This window comes from Hylobates moloch, unplaced genomic scaffold (assembly GCF_009828535.3).
Source record: "Hylobates moloch isolate HMO894 unplaced genomic scaffold, HMol_V3 SCAFFOLD_6, whole genome shotgun sequence".
NCBI classification, from domain to species: domain Eukaryota; kingdom Metazoa; phylum Chordata; class Mammalia; order Primates; family Hylobatidae; genus Hylobates; species Hylobates moloch.
The window spans coordinates 44,991,298-45,006,894 of NW_026652281.1; the positions used below are offsets into that span (position 1 = coordinate 44,991,298).

A 15,597-nucleotide genomic window follows, 5' to 3' on the forward strand; every position below is an offset into this window, starting at 1 on the left:
GGGAGAACTATATATTAATAATTGTTGACTCTGGATCATTAATACACGAGGGTTCACTATACTAATCTAATATATGTTTGAATGCAAAGATTGGGTACTCCAAGTGAAGTAACTAATCCTTTCTGACCACCTGTCTGGTCACTGAAATCATTAAAGGCTGAAGACAACTAGTCACATAAAGAAGCATAGGGCGGCCGGGTGCAGTGGCTCGCGCCTGTAATCCCAGCACTTTGGAAGGCCAAGGCGGATGGATCACTTGAGGTCAGGAGTTCCAAACCAGCCTGGCCAACATGGCAAAAACCCGTCTGTACTAAAAATACAAAATTTAGCTGGGCCTGGTGGCGCACGCCTGTAATCCCAGCTACTCGGGAGACTGAGGCAGGAGAATCACTTGAACCCCCGGGAGACAGAGGTTGCAGTGAGCCAAGCTCGCACTACTGTACTCCAGCCTGGGTGACAGAGTGAGACCTCATCTCAAAAAAAGAAAAAAAAAAAAAAAAGCAGCACAGGGCGTTAGAAGAAGCCGTCACGATCAATGTCAACTGGTGCATACAGCTTCACGGAGAGAAGGAGCTTCCAAGGGTAAAATCTGGGTGGGAAACAATGATCAATTGTAAGAGACCCCTGTAGCTGTTGCTGATTACCAAGGAGAGAGTTTAGTAAACGAAAAAGCCCCGGTCTGGAAGTTAGAAGACCGCCAACACCTAGTTTTGTAATCTCGGACTCATAACTTCTGTAGATTTTGGAGCATAAAAGCACAGGAACTGAAGTAAAAAATAACGACAATAATTTTGTTGTGGGTGCCCGCTCTGCACAGCTTTGGATACATTATCCTATTTACACCTCACAACCCAATGAGGTGTTGTGGGCGCTTGATACATACTTTTTAAAGGACTACTGAATAAGTTAGGCGTCAGTATATGATACCAGTTTTCCCATGGGGTGAATGATTAAGATGTTACAGAGGCCGAATATCTCGTTTAAGAGTGACTTGGTCTAGTCAATATTCCAGGATTATTTAACAGGAAAGAATGCTTTGAGCACTCAATTGCATTGGACTGTACTGGAGACAGGGCTGGGAGTTGGGTGCGAGACACTGGAAAATTTAAAATCGTTTCCTCAGGCCTACAGTTTTCCGATCGCCTGCAGCACCTTCTATCTATACATCACAGTCTCAGGAGGATTTTCAGCCCTTCATTCAGTGCCAATCCTTTAGACCGTGATCTCTCCCGCGCCGGCACCCAAACACCTCCACCCCCAATCTCCGCCCCTTCTCCCGTTGCGCACAACCTGTGGGCTTCAAACTACATCTCCCATAAAGCCGCGGGAAGGCCCCCCTGCCACCCCCAGATCTCCACCGGAAGTCGGGAAGGCTGCATCCGGCTCCAGGAAAAGCGAGTGGGATATCCCAACCTTTTGACTGCATCCTGGTTGCCTCTACTGTGGTCACCTTTGGGTTAGTAAAAGGAGTGGGGAGTCAGTCGTCTCATTGTCCCCTCTGGGGGCGGTGACCAGTTCCCTGGGCTCTTTGGTTCCCGCGCTGCCCTGCGTGGCCCTGCCAGGTTGTGTGGCGCAGCCTCGTAGTGGTTTGGTGGGCGCAGGCGCGGGAGCCAGGGACGCATTTGCAGGGGCTCCCGGGACAGGGCGGAGGCGCAGGCGGTCCTGAGGTTGGTAGAGTTTCCTGCCCAAGCTGAGATGGGGAAAAGAAAGCGCTACTTAGGGTGTGATTTCACCTCGAAAGAAGGAATCTCACAGTAGTGGCAAGAAAGTAAAATATCTCAAGGCATTTTACCATTTTCAGAGACCGTGCACGGGTGGCGCTTAACTGGTCTGGAGTGCCCAGGGAGTGGATGAAATTCATTAATTGATGGTCCGTTACTTCAGTGACAGAGCGATATTTGAGGTCTGTCCTGTCCCATTCGGTCTGTGTGAGCATGCGGAAGTCATGGGCCCCGGGTTACATGTCAGTAAAAGTGGATGTTGGTTTGTTAAAAATTTATGTCCCTTTAAATCTAATATTCTTTTAAATGATTTCTCGGAATAGTCCTTGAGCTTCTTGGAAAACAGGGGCAGCACTTTATTCTTCCTTCAAATCTTTACCTTCTATAACCTGTCAATGAGAATTGAAAAAGTAAATCAAACAGTAGAATCGGGTGTTAGACTTTATGTGCTTCTCTGGAATGAATAATGGTACTATCTCTAGATGGCTTTTCTGCTGGGAAAGCTAGAGGGAATAGTGTACACTTTCCACTTCCTGTCTCCACAGAATAGCATATGCATAAGCATTGCCCTGGAGGTAGTGAATGACGCTGTATTTTTGAAGGACAATTTTGCAGTCACCTGGCGTGGCCTGTGAGAATGTGAGGGAGTGGCGGTGACCCCAGAACATAGGACAGTGAAATATTATTCAAACTAAATCTAGCTGAAAATACTATAATATGGGTTTTTGGAAAATAAGAGAAAGACAATTTGGAAGGGAGATCAGTACAGGAGCTGTACAGCAGTGATTCAAAATAAAGTCCTGAAAAGTGATAGCTTTTGTTATGCATAGTATTTTTAACGTATTTAGAAATTTCAATATGAAAGGAATAGCGAAGTAAATTCTAGAATAAATCAAAAATTATTCTCTCATGTTGATATTACTTCTGGTAATTTAATTTCTAAACAAATTTCCACTGTTAGGTTTCATCCAAGTGTTTCCATGACTGTGAGCAGTTTTAACCTATTTATAAGCAGCAGAAAGACACAAATACGAAAGGTGAACAGCTCCAAAATGAGACAATTAATCTTTACTCCTTGTTTTCCCTAAATTTTGTTCATACTATTCCTGCCATGCAATTCAACAGCCAGATCGCCCTTTCAGAACCCAGGAGACGGCAGCTATCAAAAACTGTGGGCTATAACCTTTCTGTCTTTTTAGCTTAAAAATCTTATTGCTTAGAATGATAGAAATGTTGTTAGAATCCCAAATCTTAATAGCATTTCATAGAAAGAAGAATTATACCTTAAAAAAATACTTTGAGAAGTTCACAGACAGTTGAATCATGAACCATTTTTACCATTCTCCGCCGCCAAAAAAAAAAAAAAAGACAAAAAAAGCTCAGTTTGTGCTCTATCATCTGCAGTCCATGATTAGGCAATATTTAAGAGGTATGGGACAATTATTTCGGGTTTTTTTACCCCACTGAAACAAAAGGTGACAAAGCAGATAAAGTTAATGAGTTTTAAAAGCTGCTCTGATTCAAGGACAACAAAGTGACCAACAGAACTGTCCAATAGAACCAAAAATATATGGTCATCTGATTTGTGACAATATTTGTCTCAGTGTAGTAGGACAAAGATGGTAATTTCAAGAATAATGCGGAGTAATATGGATTATGCATTGGGTAAAAACGTATCTTGACCCCTACCTCATGCCGTGAACAAAAATAGATCCTAGATGGATTACAGAATTAATTGTGCAAGGTCAAACAATAAACTGTTTTCCTGTGAAACTTAGAAAGTCTCTGCCTTCCATCTGTTTTAATGCTCTCCCCCTCCTGTCCCCACCCCATCGTGAAGTCCCCTCTGGTCTACCCTAAATACCTCCTCCTTATATGTTACCTGGTTCCCCCTCCCAAGGATATAGCCCCCTCATCTGTACTGTCAGAGCTCTTTATTCATTATTTTCCCCTCGTCTGTACTGTCAGAGCTCTTTATTCATTATTTTGTGTAAGTCCCATGGGCATATAAATTGTGTTGTATTTTATAATTCTAAACTGATAACATTTTGAAATTGAAATGTATGCTGTTTAAGGATTGCCTTTTGAATAGTATACTGCCTTGGAAACCATTGCTATTATTCTAACAATATCATTCATTGATAAAAAAGCAGTTGCAAATAAGCTTTTTCCCCTTATTTTCCTTCTTTTAAGGAAGAAATGTCTTCTGTAAAAAGAAGTCCGAAGCAAGAAATAGTTACTCAGTTTCACTGTTCAGCTGCTGAAGGAGATATTGCCAAGTTAACAGGAATACTCAGTCATTCTCCATCTCTACTCAATGAAACTTCTGAAAATGGCTGGACTGCTTTAATGTATGCAGCAAGGAATGGGCACCCAGAGATTGTCCAATTTCTGCTTGAGAAAGGGTAAACATTTTAGGCTGTACCACCTGAAAGGGTTTGTGGTTTAATTTCTTTGTTACATATTTACTTTAAAATTTTGCTTGTTTCCATATTTATATTGTTGAACTATTAAATAATTCATTGGCTAATTTATGTAAAAATGTAGCACAATTTTTCTAACTTAAAACTTTGTAACCTTTTTCATTGAGAAATTATTTCTTTATAGCAAAGCAAATTTATGAGGAGTCTAATTATAAATTTTTCTCCCAAATAGAAAATGCAGATCTCACTATGACTACCAAGGACTTCTTGTTAGAATTTTGGTATCTCTTTATAGTGCATAAAGCTTAATACTGTTTTATTTTGTAATTATCCAGAAAGTGTAAGTATCCACTGTCTCTAACTTTTTGTCATTTATGATTGTTCTTTTAACCTTCCCAATAGTAAACTATGTAACAAAAGAAAAAAATCTATGTAATCATTAAAAAGAAGGACTTTAATGTGCATCTGGAAATATTTTATTGAAATAAATACAGGAGAAAGTGTTTACTTCCTATTTTACTTTTTCTCCCCAATTTTTTCTTCCATCTATAGGTGTGACAGATCAATTGTCAATAAATCAAGGCAGACTGCACTGGATATTGCTGTATTTTGGGGTTATAAGCATATAGCTAATTTACTAGCTACTGCTAAAGGTGGGAAGAAGCCTTGGTTCCTAACGAATGAAGTGGAAGAATGTGAAAATTATTTTAGCAAAACACTACTGGACCGGAAAAGTGAAAAGAGAAATAATTCTGACTGGCTACTAGCTAAAGAAAGCCATCCAGCCACAGTTTTTATTCTTTTCTCAGATTTAAATCCCTTGGTTACTCTAGGTGGCAATAAAGAAAGTTTCCAACAACCAGAAGTTAGGCTTTGTCAGCTGAACTACACAGATATAAAGGATTATTTGGCCCAGCCTGAGAAGATCACCTTGATTTTTCTTGGAGTAGAACTTGAAATAAAAGACAAGCTACTTAATTATGCTGGTGAAGTCCCAAGAGAGGAGGAAGATGGATTGGTTGCCTGGTTTGCTCTAGGTATAGATCCTATTGCTGCTGAAGAATTCAAGCAAAGACATGAAAATTGTTACTTTCTTCATCCTCCTATGCCAGCCCTTCTGCAATTGAAAGAAAAAGAAGCTGGTAAGAAATGAATGCTGCTTTTCATTGGTAAAATCTGGTTTTTAGAATGGAGTTGGAGTTGTATGTATTTGCACTTGCCAGGGGCACTCTTTTTCCAGTAAGCAGTGAAATTAGACTGTCTTCATCAGAAACCTCCTAAAGTTCTCACCCTAGGGGACTACTCTCCTGGGCAGTTAGTAGTTCTAATCAGCCCAGACTGATTTCCTGAGAATTAACCCTGGTGCATGGTGATCTCATTTGATTCTTCACTGAATAATTCTTGAGTTCCTGCTACACACAGAACATGATGGCAAAGATGTTGCCTGTTTTGATTTGTTTTGTATTCTGTTGATGGGGCTTTTTATGTCATGGTAAGAAATTGGGGTTTGATTCTAAAGCCATTTAAATGTAACCTAACCTGTGTTTAAAATATTTTTTTTAAAAAAACACTGCACACTGGCTGCATCATAGAGCATAAATTGTACACATGTAAGTAAGTAAGTGTGAAAGTTGGGAGTCTTGTTAAGAGGGAATTGAGTATTACAATTGCCGAAGTAAGAGATTGCAATGGCTTGAGTTAGAATGGAGGCAGTGGAGATGGAGACAAAGGGAGAATTTGAGATATTCTTGGGGTAGAATGGATAGGGCTTGATCTGTAGGTTGAGACCCTTATAAGTGAGAGATGGTGGTAATATGGCATGAATTAAGGTACTGATAGTAGAAATTGAGGAAAAGAGTGTATATGCAAGATAAATTTTGGAGAGAAAATCAGTGGTCTTTGCTATTGAATTGGATATGGGATATATAATAATGAAGGAAAAGATTAAGAATGACTGCTAGGCTAGAGACTTTAATAATTTGGTATATAGTGATACCATTTCTCAATAATATAGGATGATGGGTAGAGCAAGGAAAGCAGGACAGACTTGGATTAAAAAAACAAGAGTTTACTTTTGGGCATACTAAGTTTTAGAAATGGACGTTACAATCAGATGTCTGAACTGGAAATACCCATATGGCAGTCATCAACACGAAGATACTTAAATCCCAAAAATCTCCTGAGATTACTTGGAGAGTTGAGAGGAAGCAAGAAAAACTCAGAATAAGACCTGAATCCCCCTAAATTTAAAGGTAAGCTGCAAGCAGGAGAGCCATCAAAGGAGTTGGAAACAGTGTGGCCATGAGGTAGGAACAGACCAATAGGCCTCAGGGAAACCAAGACAGCAGAGTATTTCCAGGAGGGAGTGGTCAAATGTATTGAATGCTGTTATGAACTTGAGTAAGATGAAGGCAAAGTGTTTTTTTTGTTTCGTTTTGTTTTATTTTTTAAAGAATCTTTGTCTTTGGTAATATGAAGCTATTGATGAACTTGACAAGAGAAACGTCAGTGGAGTGAAAGGAACAGAAACCAGATTATGGTAGATTGATGAGTTACTGGGAAGTTAGGAATAGGTCACTTGTCAGTGACCACCTTCCTTTAAGGTGATAGAAGACCTTCCAGAGACTGCTTAAATATCTCCTCAAAGTCTGGTGTGGTATGTTTTATTCTCCACACCTGTGGATAAATCATCAAACTTTTTAAAGAAAATTTATTTTCTTTAGACATATATACATTATTTTAAGATCAAAAAGATCTGATAAATGAGCTAGTTGCTTGCTTTTTTCCTGTGTAGGAAAACTGAGGCTTTTTAACTCACTTGCTCTATAAGTTTACACAGTTACTTAACTTTTCTGTGACTCAGTTTACTCCTACAGAAAATGATAATAATAGTACCTATCTTCTTTAGGGTTGCTCTAAACATTAAATAATCTATATAAAATTCCTTGCATGATGCTTGGCACATTGTAAGTACTCAACAAATGTTAGCTTTTCTTATTGTGATGATTCTGAAATTATGTAAATACCCTAGTGTAAGTTACATACTATAAGGTTATGTAGCAGGCAAAAATGTAATGTTGTCTATTCATTGCAACTGTTTTATTTATTTTTCCCAGTTTAAATGATGTTAGAATTTTTATTATTATTTTGTTCATTTCAAGAATCTGTAGACCAAATAATGTATTTTAGGGAGGGTAACTTTGTCAAGCATTTAAAACACAGCATTTCTAGTCTTATTGCCTCAACTGTAATATTTCTGGCCAGGTCATATTAATTTTTTTTGAACTACCAAAGTAAAACCTATAGCTAAAGTGTATATATTTTAAGATTTATCCCATTAGGCATTTTTTGGTAAACAAAGTTAACCATGAATGTAGTAAATGCAGTGTGTTTTATACTGTGTACATGCAGTCTCCAGTTGAAAACAGGTTGTGTTCCGCATGGCATGGAGCATCAATGGCATAGTCACCAAGAGAGTGGTGATAGCCTCCTACAGTTTCCTAGTAATATTTCCTTTAGAGTACAAATCTCACTTAAGAACTGACGTTGTGGTATATTTTTATTAAAATCACTATTGTAGAATCACTGTTTGTAAACTTACTCTACACTAGAATCATGAATACCCCAAATTTTAAAATCACCTACAGTAAAAGCCTGATCTAATATAGGATGTAAGATAGATGTTAGTACGTCTATCTTATATGAAAGTTATATTTTATTCAAACTAAAAAATCTAATTTTTGTAATCCAGAAAATTAAATCTTTTACTTTAAAAGAAAAATACACATTATAAAAATAGAAATACTAAAACCCCTGATCACACAGCTATTCTTATTGTAGCTTGAGAACATTTTACTTATATATTGATTTTAATTTCTTACAGAATTAAAATTTTTGTGCTTTTCTTTTTTTTGAAGGGGTTGTAGCTCAAGCAAGATCTGTTCTTGCCTGGCACAGTCGATACAAGTTTTGCCCAACCTGTGGAAATGCAACTAAAATTGAAGAAGGTGGCTATAAGAGAGTCTGTTTAAAAGAAGACTGTCCTAGTCTCAATGGCGTTCATAATACCTCATACCCAAGAGTTGGTAAGCCCTTTATTTTATATCTCAGCCACGTGGATCTTGGGGAATAGGATATTCTGGAAAGAGAAAATTTGTGAGGAGCTAAAAGTTTTCCTTTTTATGGAAAACATGTCTAACCATTAAGAATGTAAGTGTTAAAGTGTTACATACTTTCATGATTTTTAAGTAAAAAGCATGGTACATCAATAGCCATTTCTTAACTTTGGGTTACTCACTATGAATTTGATATGTTATGATACATGATTTCAAAAGCCAACCAATTTGGCTCTACTTAGTGGAGGAAAAGCCCCAACAATTTATTGCCTGTTTGAGGCATTACCAAAGCAGTACAGTCTGGCACTAGCTTTTCATTATTGTTAATGTCTGCCTGTATTCTCTCTTCTAATTGCTGCCCTGAGTCTGCTGTAGGTTTGGAAATCTGATAACCCAGACCTTTAAAACTGTGTGAAAAAAGGATAGATAGGCTCAGCAACACCTGAGGAGGCCTCTCGGGAGAAAAATACACGGCTTAGTGACATCTGTTTTTGTTGCTCAAGAGCCTTTTACATTTAATTCCTAGTCCTTAGTCATGATATAGTGAGAAGAATTTGCTGAATTAGTAACTTCTAGAGAGATGAACTGTTACTTAAATTTTATTTAATGACTTAAATCTAATAATAGAACCACATTAGCTTTTAAAAACATTTTGTTAAGGGTTAGGATGGGAGAGGGAAATTAACTATTTACTGTGGTAAAATTTGAATTTTCCTTATTTCCATGTATTACCTACTCAAATTTTTTTCCCATTAAAAAGTAATAATACACCTAACATCCGTAAGTACAGAATAAATGTTGCTGTTAAGACTAGGGGAAGATGGACAAAAATGGTCTTCTTCTAGCTTACTGTCACTATTCTATACAATTTCCCTGAGATATTCTATTATCAGCTACATTAGGGCAGAAAGAAGCAATCTCTTACAACCAGACAAAAGTTCTATCGCTATAGGAGATATACCTTTATATTATCCTATCAGACAGTGTTTGTACAATGAATCTAAATTCGTTTTTCCTGCCATTCATGTATCTGATCTTTTTTTTCAACAGATCCAGTAGTAATCATGCAAGTTATTCATCCAGATGGGACCAAATGTCTTTTAGGCAGGCAGAAAAGATTTCCCCCAGGCATGTTTACTTGCCTTGCTGGATTTATTGAGCCTGGTAAGCCATTTCTTAATAATTTATATTTAACTTATAATTTCAAAATATGAAGTTTAGGTAACATTTGAGAAATAATCTCTGATAAATTATGTTATAAAACTGGGTTATTTTAAGGTATTTTAAACTTGATACAATTTTAATAATATAGTTTAAGCATGTAATTCTCATGTTTTATATGAGAATCATATAAATTACTTTTCCTGGTAATTTGGTCTGCTTTGTTAAAAATTCAGTATTTGCTCTTTGATATGTTGCTCTTGACCCAGGTATCTAGGTTCCACCTCATTTCCTTCTGTACTAGACGCAACTGTCACCTTTTCGAAGAGGCCTTACTTGATTGCCCCAGATACATTAGTTAGCCCCCATACCCTGCATTCACAATCCCTATCATCCTGCCTGATTTTTCCCTATGGCACTCATCATCACCTAATATAGTATGTATGTATGTATATATGTACTTACTAATTTATTATCTGCTGTTTCAAGAATATAAATTTCATAAGCACAGGGACTTTATTTTATCCACTGCTGTATCTGAAACCCTCATAGCACATGCCTATAGCACATGTAGTAGAAAGTCAGTTAATGTTTGTGGAGTGAATGCATGTATCTAATTAATAAATGTTTTATCTCAATTTCAATTTCCAATATTTGCATTGCTAGATAATAATAGTAAACATATAGTATCAGGCTGTGTTTTGGAGGAGGATCATATAATATATATAAAAGAGTATCAGGCTGTGTTTTGGAGGAGGATCATATAATATATATAAAAGAGTATCAGGCTGTGTTTTATATATATTTTTCATATGATCTTCATACAACCTTATAAAATACACTATTTCAGTGATTTTGCAGATAGGGGCATTAAGGCATAGGGACTAAACAATTTGCTCAAGATCAAACAGCTAATAAGTGATAAGGAAGGGATTTAAGTCTGGTCATGTTGGCTTCTGAGTTCTTGCTCCAAATCACTGTGCTGTCTTTAGCAGTTCTAGATCATTGTCTTAACTTCTGGGTAGTAATCCACTCATGAATATTCCACTATTTATCCATTCTGCTGATTGCACATTTAGTTTATTTTAAAGTTCTTATTACAAACAGCACTGCAATTAATATTTTTATACTTCTCGTGCACATTTGCAAGAGTTATCTAGGTTATATACATAGAGTAGCACCACCAGCTCATGTGATATGAGCATCTTAACCTTTTCTGTATATTGCCAAGTTGTCTCTGAAGTGTTTCTGCCAATTTACACTTCCTCCAGCAGAACATGAAATGCTCCATTATTCCACATCTTCACCAAGTTAGGATTTTCAGACTTTTTTGTCATTCTGAGGGGTGAATGAAATCGTGTCTCGTTTTCATTTTCATTTTCTTGCCGATGGGACATCTTTTTTCAAATGTGTATTAGGCATTCAGTTTTCTCTGAATTTTATATGTTTATCTTTTACCTAGTTTTGTTTTCATTGTTTATCCTTTTTTATTCATTTTAAGAATTCTTAAATATGTAGTATATGCTAATCTTTTGTTAGTTATGGTTTTGCAAATACCTTACGCTAGTCTATAATTACATTTTTACTATGTGTGTTCTTTTGATTATTATAAGTTGTTAATTTTCGTGTAGGAAATTTATCAATCTATTTGAAATAGAAAGCTATATTTAAAATATATTTTGCTAAATACAGCAATATTTAGCAAAATATTTCTAAACTTCCAGATTTTACTTGGAAATGATTTTACTTAGAAACAACTTCCCCTGTTCTAATTCTTAATTCCAACAAATTAGAAAAATAAAGTACATTTATAGGCATCACTTATCATAGCAGAGTCAGCAGTCATCTAGAGGAAAACAATTGCTTAGAAAAAGTATTAAGTTTCATCTTACGTAGTTTGTAATCTTTTAATGACCTGAAAAGAGTTACCTGCAATAATTGTTTGACAACATAATAAAAAAAAAGTTTCAGAATTTTAGTGTGAAAGAGCTATATGTAAAAATCATGTAATTTGTAACTATTTTGTGGACAATATATACATGAGATAAGATATAAAGTGTTTGCATAGTGTTTAACCAATATTAGGTATTGGATATTTTTAGATGGTATCATTATTTTTAAAATGTAACTGACAAATTTGTACCTTAAAAAAGTGAAAAGTTTATTGTTGGCATTTTGATATTCTATATGTGGTCATGTACTTTAAAAACATTATGTTTTCTTCAATTACAGTCTAGTTTTAGGCTTCTGCTTTCTGATTATTTGAATTGGGTTTCTGTCCAAAGTGATTTCCAGATGTTTGAACCATTCAGGACACAAAATGTCCAGGGCATGTTCATCAGCAACTTGTTCTTTTGCTCCATTTCATTAGGAGAGACAATAGAAGATGCTGTTAGAAGAGAAGTAGAAGAGGAAAGTGGAGTCAAAGTTGGCCATGTTCAGTATGTCGCTTGTCAACCATGGCCAATGCCTTCCTCCTTAATGATTGGTTGCTTAGCTCTGGCAGTGTCTACAGAAATTAAAGTTGACAAGAATGAAATAGAGGATGCCCGCTGGTTCACTAGAGAACAGGTAAAGTTCAATTTAATTTCCTTCTTCTATTAATTGTTCCCTGACTGTATTGGTTTGGTCACAGAGCAAGGATGCATATTTTCAGCAAGTTGAATGATGCCTTTGGCCCTCTCATTATACATGGATTACATGGTAATTAGTAATTCCATACAGGAGGAGTATGTTTCACTAATTGATCTATATTAACTTATTCTGTGAGATTTTTCTAGTAAAGATGATCCTGTACCATTTCAAATTTCAGATTCCATTCCTTCACATCAGTAATAATACCTATCAGTGGGTTTAGATAAACATTAATTCATAGATGAGAAACAGGAATATTCTTAGACATTTTATATTTTAGTTTATAACATTAAAACAAGTAGCTCTCAAAAAACATCAGTAAGTGCTTAAAATTTTCAGAAAGTTCTTACTCATTTTAAAATGTACTTAAGGACAAGAATGACATAACTGTATAATAAACATACACTTAAAATAACTTTTTAAAATGCCATTCCTAAATAATATATTAAAAGATAAATTACTCATCTGACCTGAAATTCTGATAAATTGCCTGCATAAAATTAATTTTATTCTATGCTTAATCCTAAAAGATGGAAATTAGATTATTGCTTATTAATTTTATAAAAAAGAATCTGTTTCAAAAGTTGGCTTTGCTTAGAAATTAAGTGTGGAGCGTACATTTTGCTTTTTCGTGATGTCATTTTCATAAGGGAATGTGTCTTTCTGGAACATTTTAAAAATTGAATCACTTACTGAAGCAATTGAAAATGCTGTCCTAAATTTTGCATGTTGAGGCTGGGTGTGGTGGCTTATACCTGTAATCCCAGAACTTTGGAAGGCCAAGGCAGGAAGCTTGATTAAGCCCAGGAGTTTGAGACTAGCCTGGGCAACACAGGGAGACCCTGTCTCTACAGATAATTTTAAAAAAGTTAGCCAGGTGCACCTATGGTACCAGCTACTTGGGAGGCTGAAGCAGGAGGATCGCCTGAGCCCAGGAAGTCAAAGCTGCAGTGAGCCATGATCGCACCACTGTAACTCCAGTCTGGGTGGCAGAGTGCAAGACCTTCTTTCCAAAAAAAAAAAACAACTTTGCGTGTAAATATGGATGTTGTCACTTTCTGCTGCTATTCACTGTAAAACTCATCACATTTTAATTGAATTATGTAAGCATGGGAATAGTATTTAAATATGACAGCTTTGAAATCCTAACGCATTCTATTATGGTGTGTTTTAGGTCCTGGATGTTCTGACCAAAGGGAAGCAGCAGGCATTCTTTGTGCCACCAAGCCGAGCTATTGCACATCAATTAATCAAACACTGGATTAGAATAAATCCCAATCTCTAAATCTAAGAACAAAGCTTTGAGTATTATTTAATAATTTCTAATAACACTCATTCTTCAAGTGATATTAGAGATTATTCAGTACTCTTGAGAGTGTCACAACACAAAATATCATGTTGGGTTTTCGAAATATTTTCAAAATGTTCTGTCTTAATCACAAATTCGTATTTTTACAAATTTTTTAAATATTGCCTCAGATTATGTTAAATCTGGGTCAGCCTTCTCTGAACTTTTTCTTTCTTGGTTTCTTTTCATCCTTCACAGTTTTATCTCACAAAACCATTTTTCTAATAAGAGACATCATGTTGGAAAGATGTTCTAGAAATGTGCATAAATTTCAGTGCCTCTTGTATGCATTAAACTGATGACAAAGAAAGTTCCTGATTTGAGAAATGAAACAAAGTAATTTTAATGAATTTTTAGCTTGTATTAGCTTGAGTTAGCTTGCATTGATTTTTCAGTCCTTTTGTTACCTTTAAGTTATCAATATCTGGTTTTTGTTCATCTCCCCATTGTAGTCCCACTTCCTCTTTCCTGGGGGTTCCATTGTTCTAGCAGTGGAGGTGTTACAGTGTTGCCACTCGTCTAATTTGACCAGTGTTAAGAATTTTCTAATTTAATAATTTAATAGTGATCTCAATACCACACCCTTATGGAAGGAGAAAAGCATAATATTATATCTGGGACCTCTCTTTTAGACCTAAAATTAATTAACACATCTACTTATATGTTACTTATACCTAAAGCTGTTATTAAGACAAATCAAGATTGTCTGCTTTTGCACTGAAATTAAACTTGAAAGGAATTCTCATCAAAGGTCAGATATTAAATAAGTCCCAGGCAGATTTACATATTTAATTTAAAACATTGGCTGTATTTCATTTTGTGATGAGTGATGTATCTGTTTTAGCAAAAAATTGTATAATCATTACCAATACTATTTATTATGCTCAAATATATCTTGGCTTTGACCTTATTTCAACACATTCTAAGAAGCCTTGACAAAATAAGTATATTTTAAGCTGAATCAGTAAGATTCTAGAGAAAGCAAAACATAGTAGTTCACAATTTTGCAACATAGAAAGTCACATTTTGAAAGGCTATTTTGAAATTGATTTAATAGCTATTATAGTTTATGAGTATCAAAATTTGTATAATTTGGATCTTTACTAATGTATGCTAGAGCTAGAAGAGACCTTAAGGATAATATATGAAATTAGCTTTCTTTATTTCATAGATAAGGAAAAAGAAATTGTGAAAGGTGAATTTACCTAATTAGTGAAAGTTACATAACTAATTAATTACAAGTCTGTACTATATAATGCAGAGGACAATTCTCCCTGTAAAAGGAACTAGAAGCTATTACTAAAAATATATATAGACAAAATTAAAAGAAGGAATGATAAGAATAAATTTAATTTACCAAATATTAAAATTTTAGATACTTAACATTTATTAAACTTAAAGATAACTGTCAGATAAAACTTTATTTTACTAATGAGCAGTGATTTTCTTAGGAATTGATGAAGGCTTATTGGTATCAAGAATTTAAACCAAATTAAAACTGATACAGGACATTTAGATACACAATAAAATTTGAGCTACATAAGTATATAGAAAATAATGTACCTTGATTATTATGAAATAGAGCGTCTTGAAATTGTTTTACTCCAAATGTACTTTTTAACACTTACAGATTCTAAGATTATATTGTAAAATTCCAGGTTTTCATAATGTTAAAATAGGAAAGTAGGATATAAAGTATCAACAAGTGTAGTTATACATTTTGTTTTGGATATTTAATCCTTACTTGGGGAAAAATCAGCATCTAAGTAAATTATTATTTTAATAACAACTCTTAAATTGCCAACCTCTGAGAGGTGAAAAGCTATGTAAATAGAAGGAATGGCCAATTCAAAAGAATAGTAGATGTGATAGTGCCATGAATGTATTCTACTGGAAATGAATGTAATAATACATTAAATTTTTAAAATCTATTTTGTTTATTGTGTGTGTGTTTAACATGTTTTGACAAGTGTCTTGAAAAATGAGAAAAGCTGGATTTCAGTCGTTAACCTGTTTCGAATTGATATGTACAAGAAATGCAAAAGCCTTTTTAAAAGTGTCTGTGTTTGGGAGACTTAAAACTTTGATTTGAAACTTAAAATATAGTTTGGGGTCAAATACAGACTTATATATATATACACATACATATATAAAGTCAATAATTTTTGCTCTTCAGGATTAAAGTGATATATCTA

General features: G+C 35.1%; 1 protein-coding gene across 4 annotated transcripts; it reads left to right on the forward strand.

Annotated features, from left to right (window-relative positions):
• Positions 1-1,371: 1,371 nt before the first annotated feature.
• NUDT12 (nudix hydrolase 12) lies at positions 1,372-15,333 on the forward strand. Of its 4 annotated transcripts, XM_032156703.1 has the most exons (8): positions 1,372-1,456; positions 1,802-1,903; positions 3,915-4,126; positions 4,697-5,286; positions 8,062-8,229; positions 9,310-9,423; positions 11,792-11,991; positions 13,229-15,333. In XM_032156703.1, the coding sequence occupies exons 2-8, from the start codon at positions 1,868-1,870 to the stop codon at positions 13,337-13,339; spliced, it is 1,431 nt and encodes a 476-aa protein (XP_032012594.1). In that variant the 5' UTR covers positions 1,372-1,456; positions 1,802-1,867; the 3' UTR covers positions 13,340-15,333. The 4 variants fall into 4 exon arrangements, with proteins under 4 accessions (XP_032012594.1, XP_032012595.1, XP_032012597.1 ...); XM_032156704.2 differs by lacking the exon at positions 1,802-1,903; XM_032156706.1 differs by lacking the exon at positions 1,802-1,903 and having other exon boundaries at positions 3,919-4,126.
• Positions 15,334-15,597: the final 264 nt, after the last annotated feature.

Bases quoted from the DNA above. Each gene is read 5' to 3' on its own strand.
- NUDT12 (XM_032156703.1), top strand. From the start codon at position 1,868: ATGGTCCGTTACTTCAGTGACAGAGCGATATTTGAG. The intron at 4,127-4,696 runs GTAAACATTTTA...TTCCATCTATAG, and splicing joins CAATTTCTGCTTGAGAAAGG to GTGTGACAGATCAATTGTCA. The intron at 8,230-9,309 runs GTAAGCCCTTTA...TTTTTTCAACAG, and splicing joins TACCTCATACCCAAGAGTTG to ATCCAGTAGTAATCATGCAA.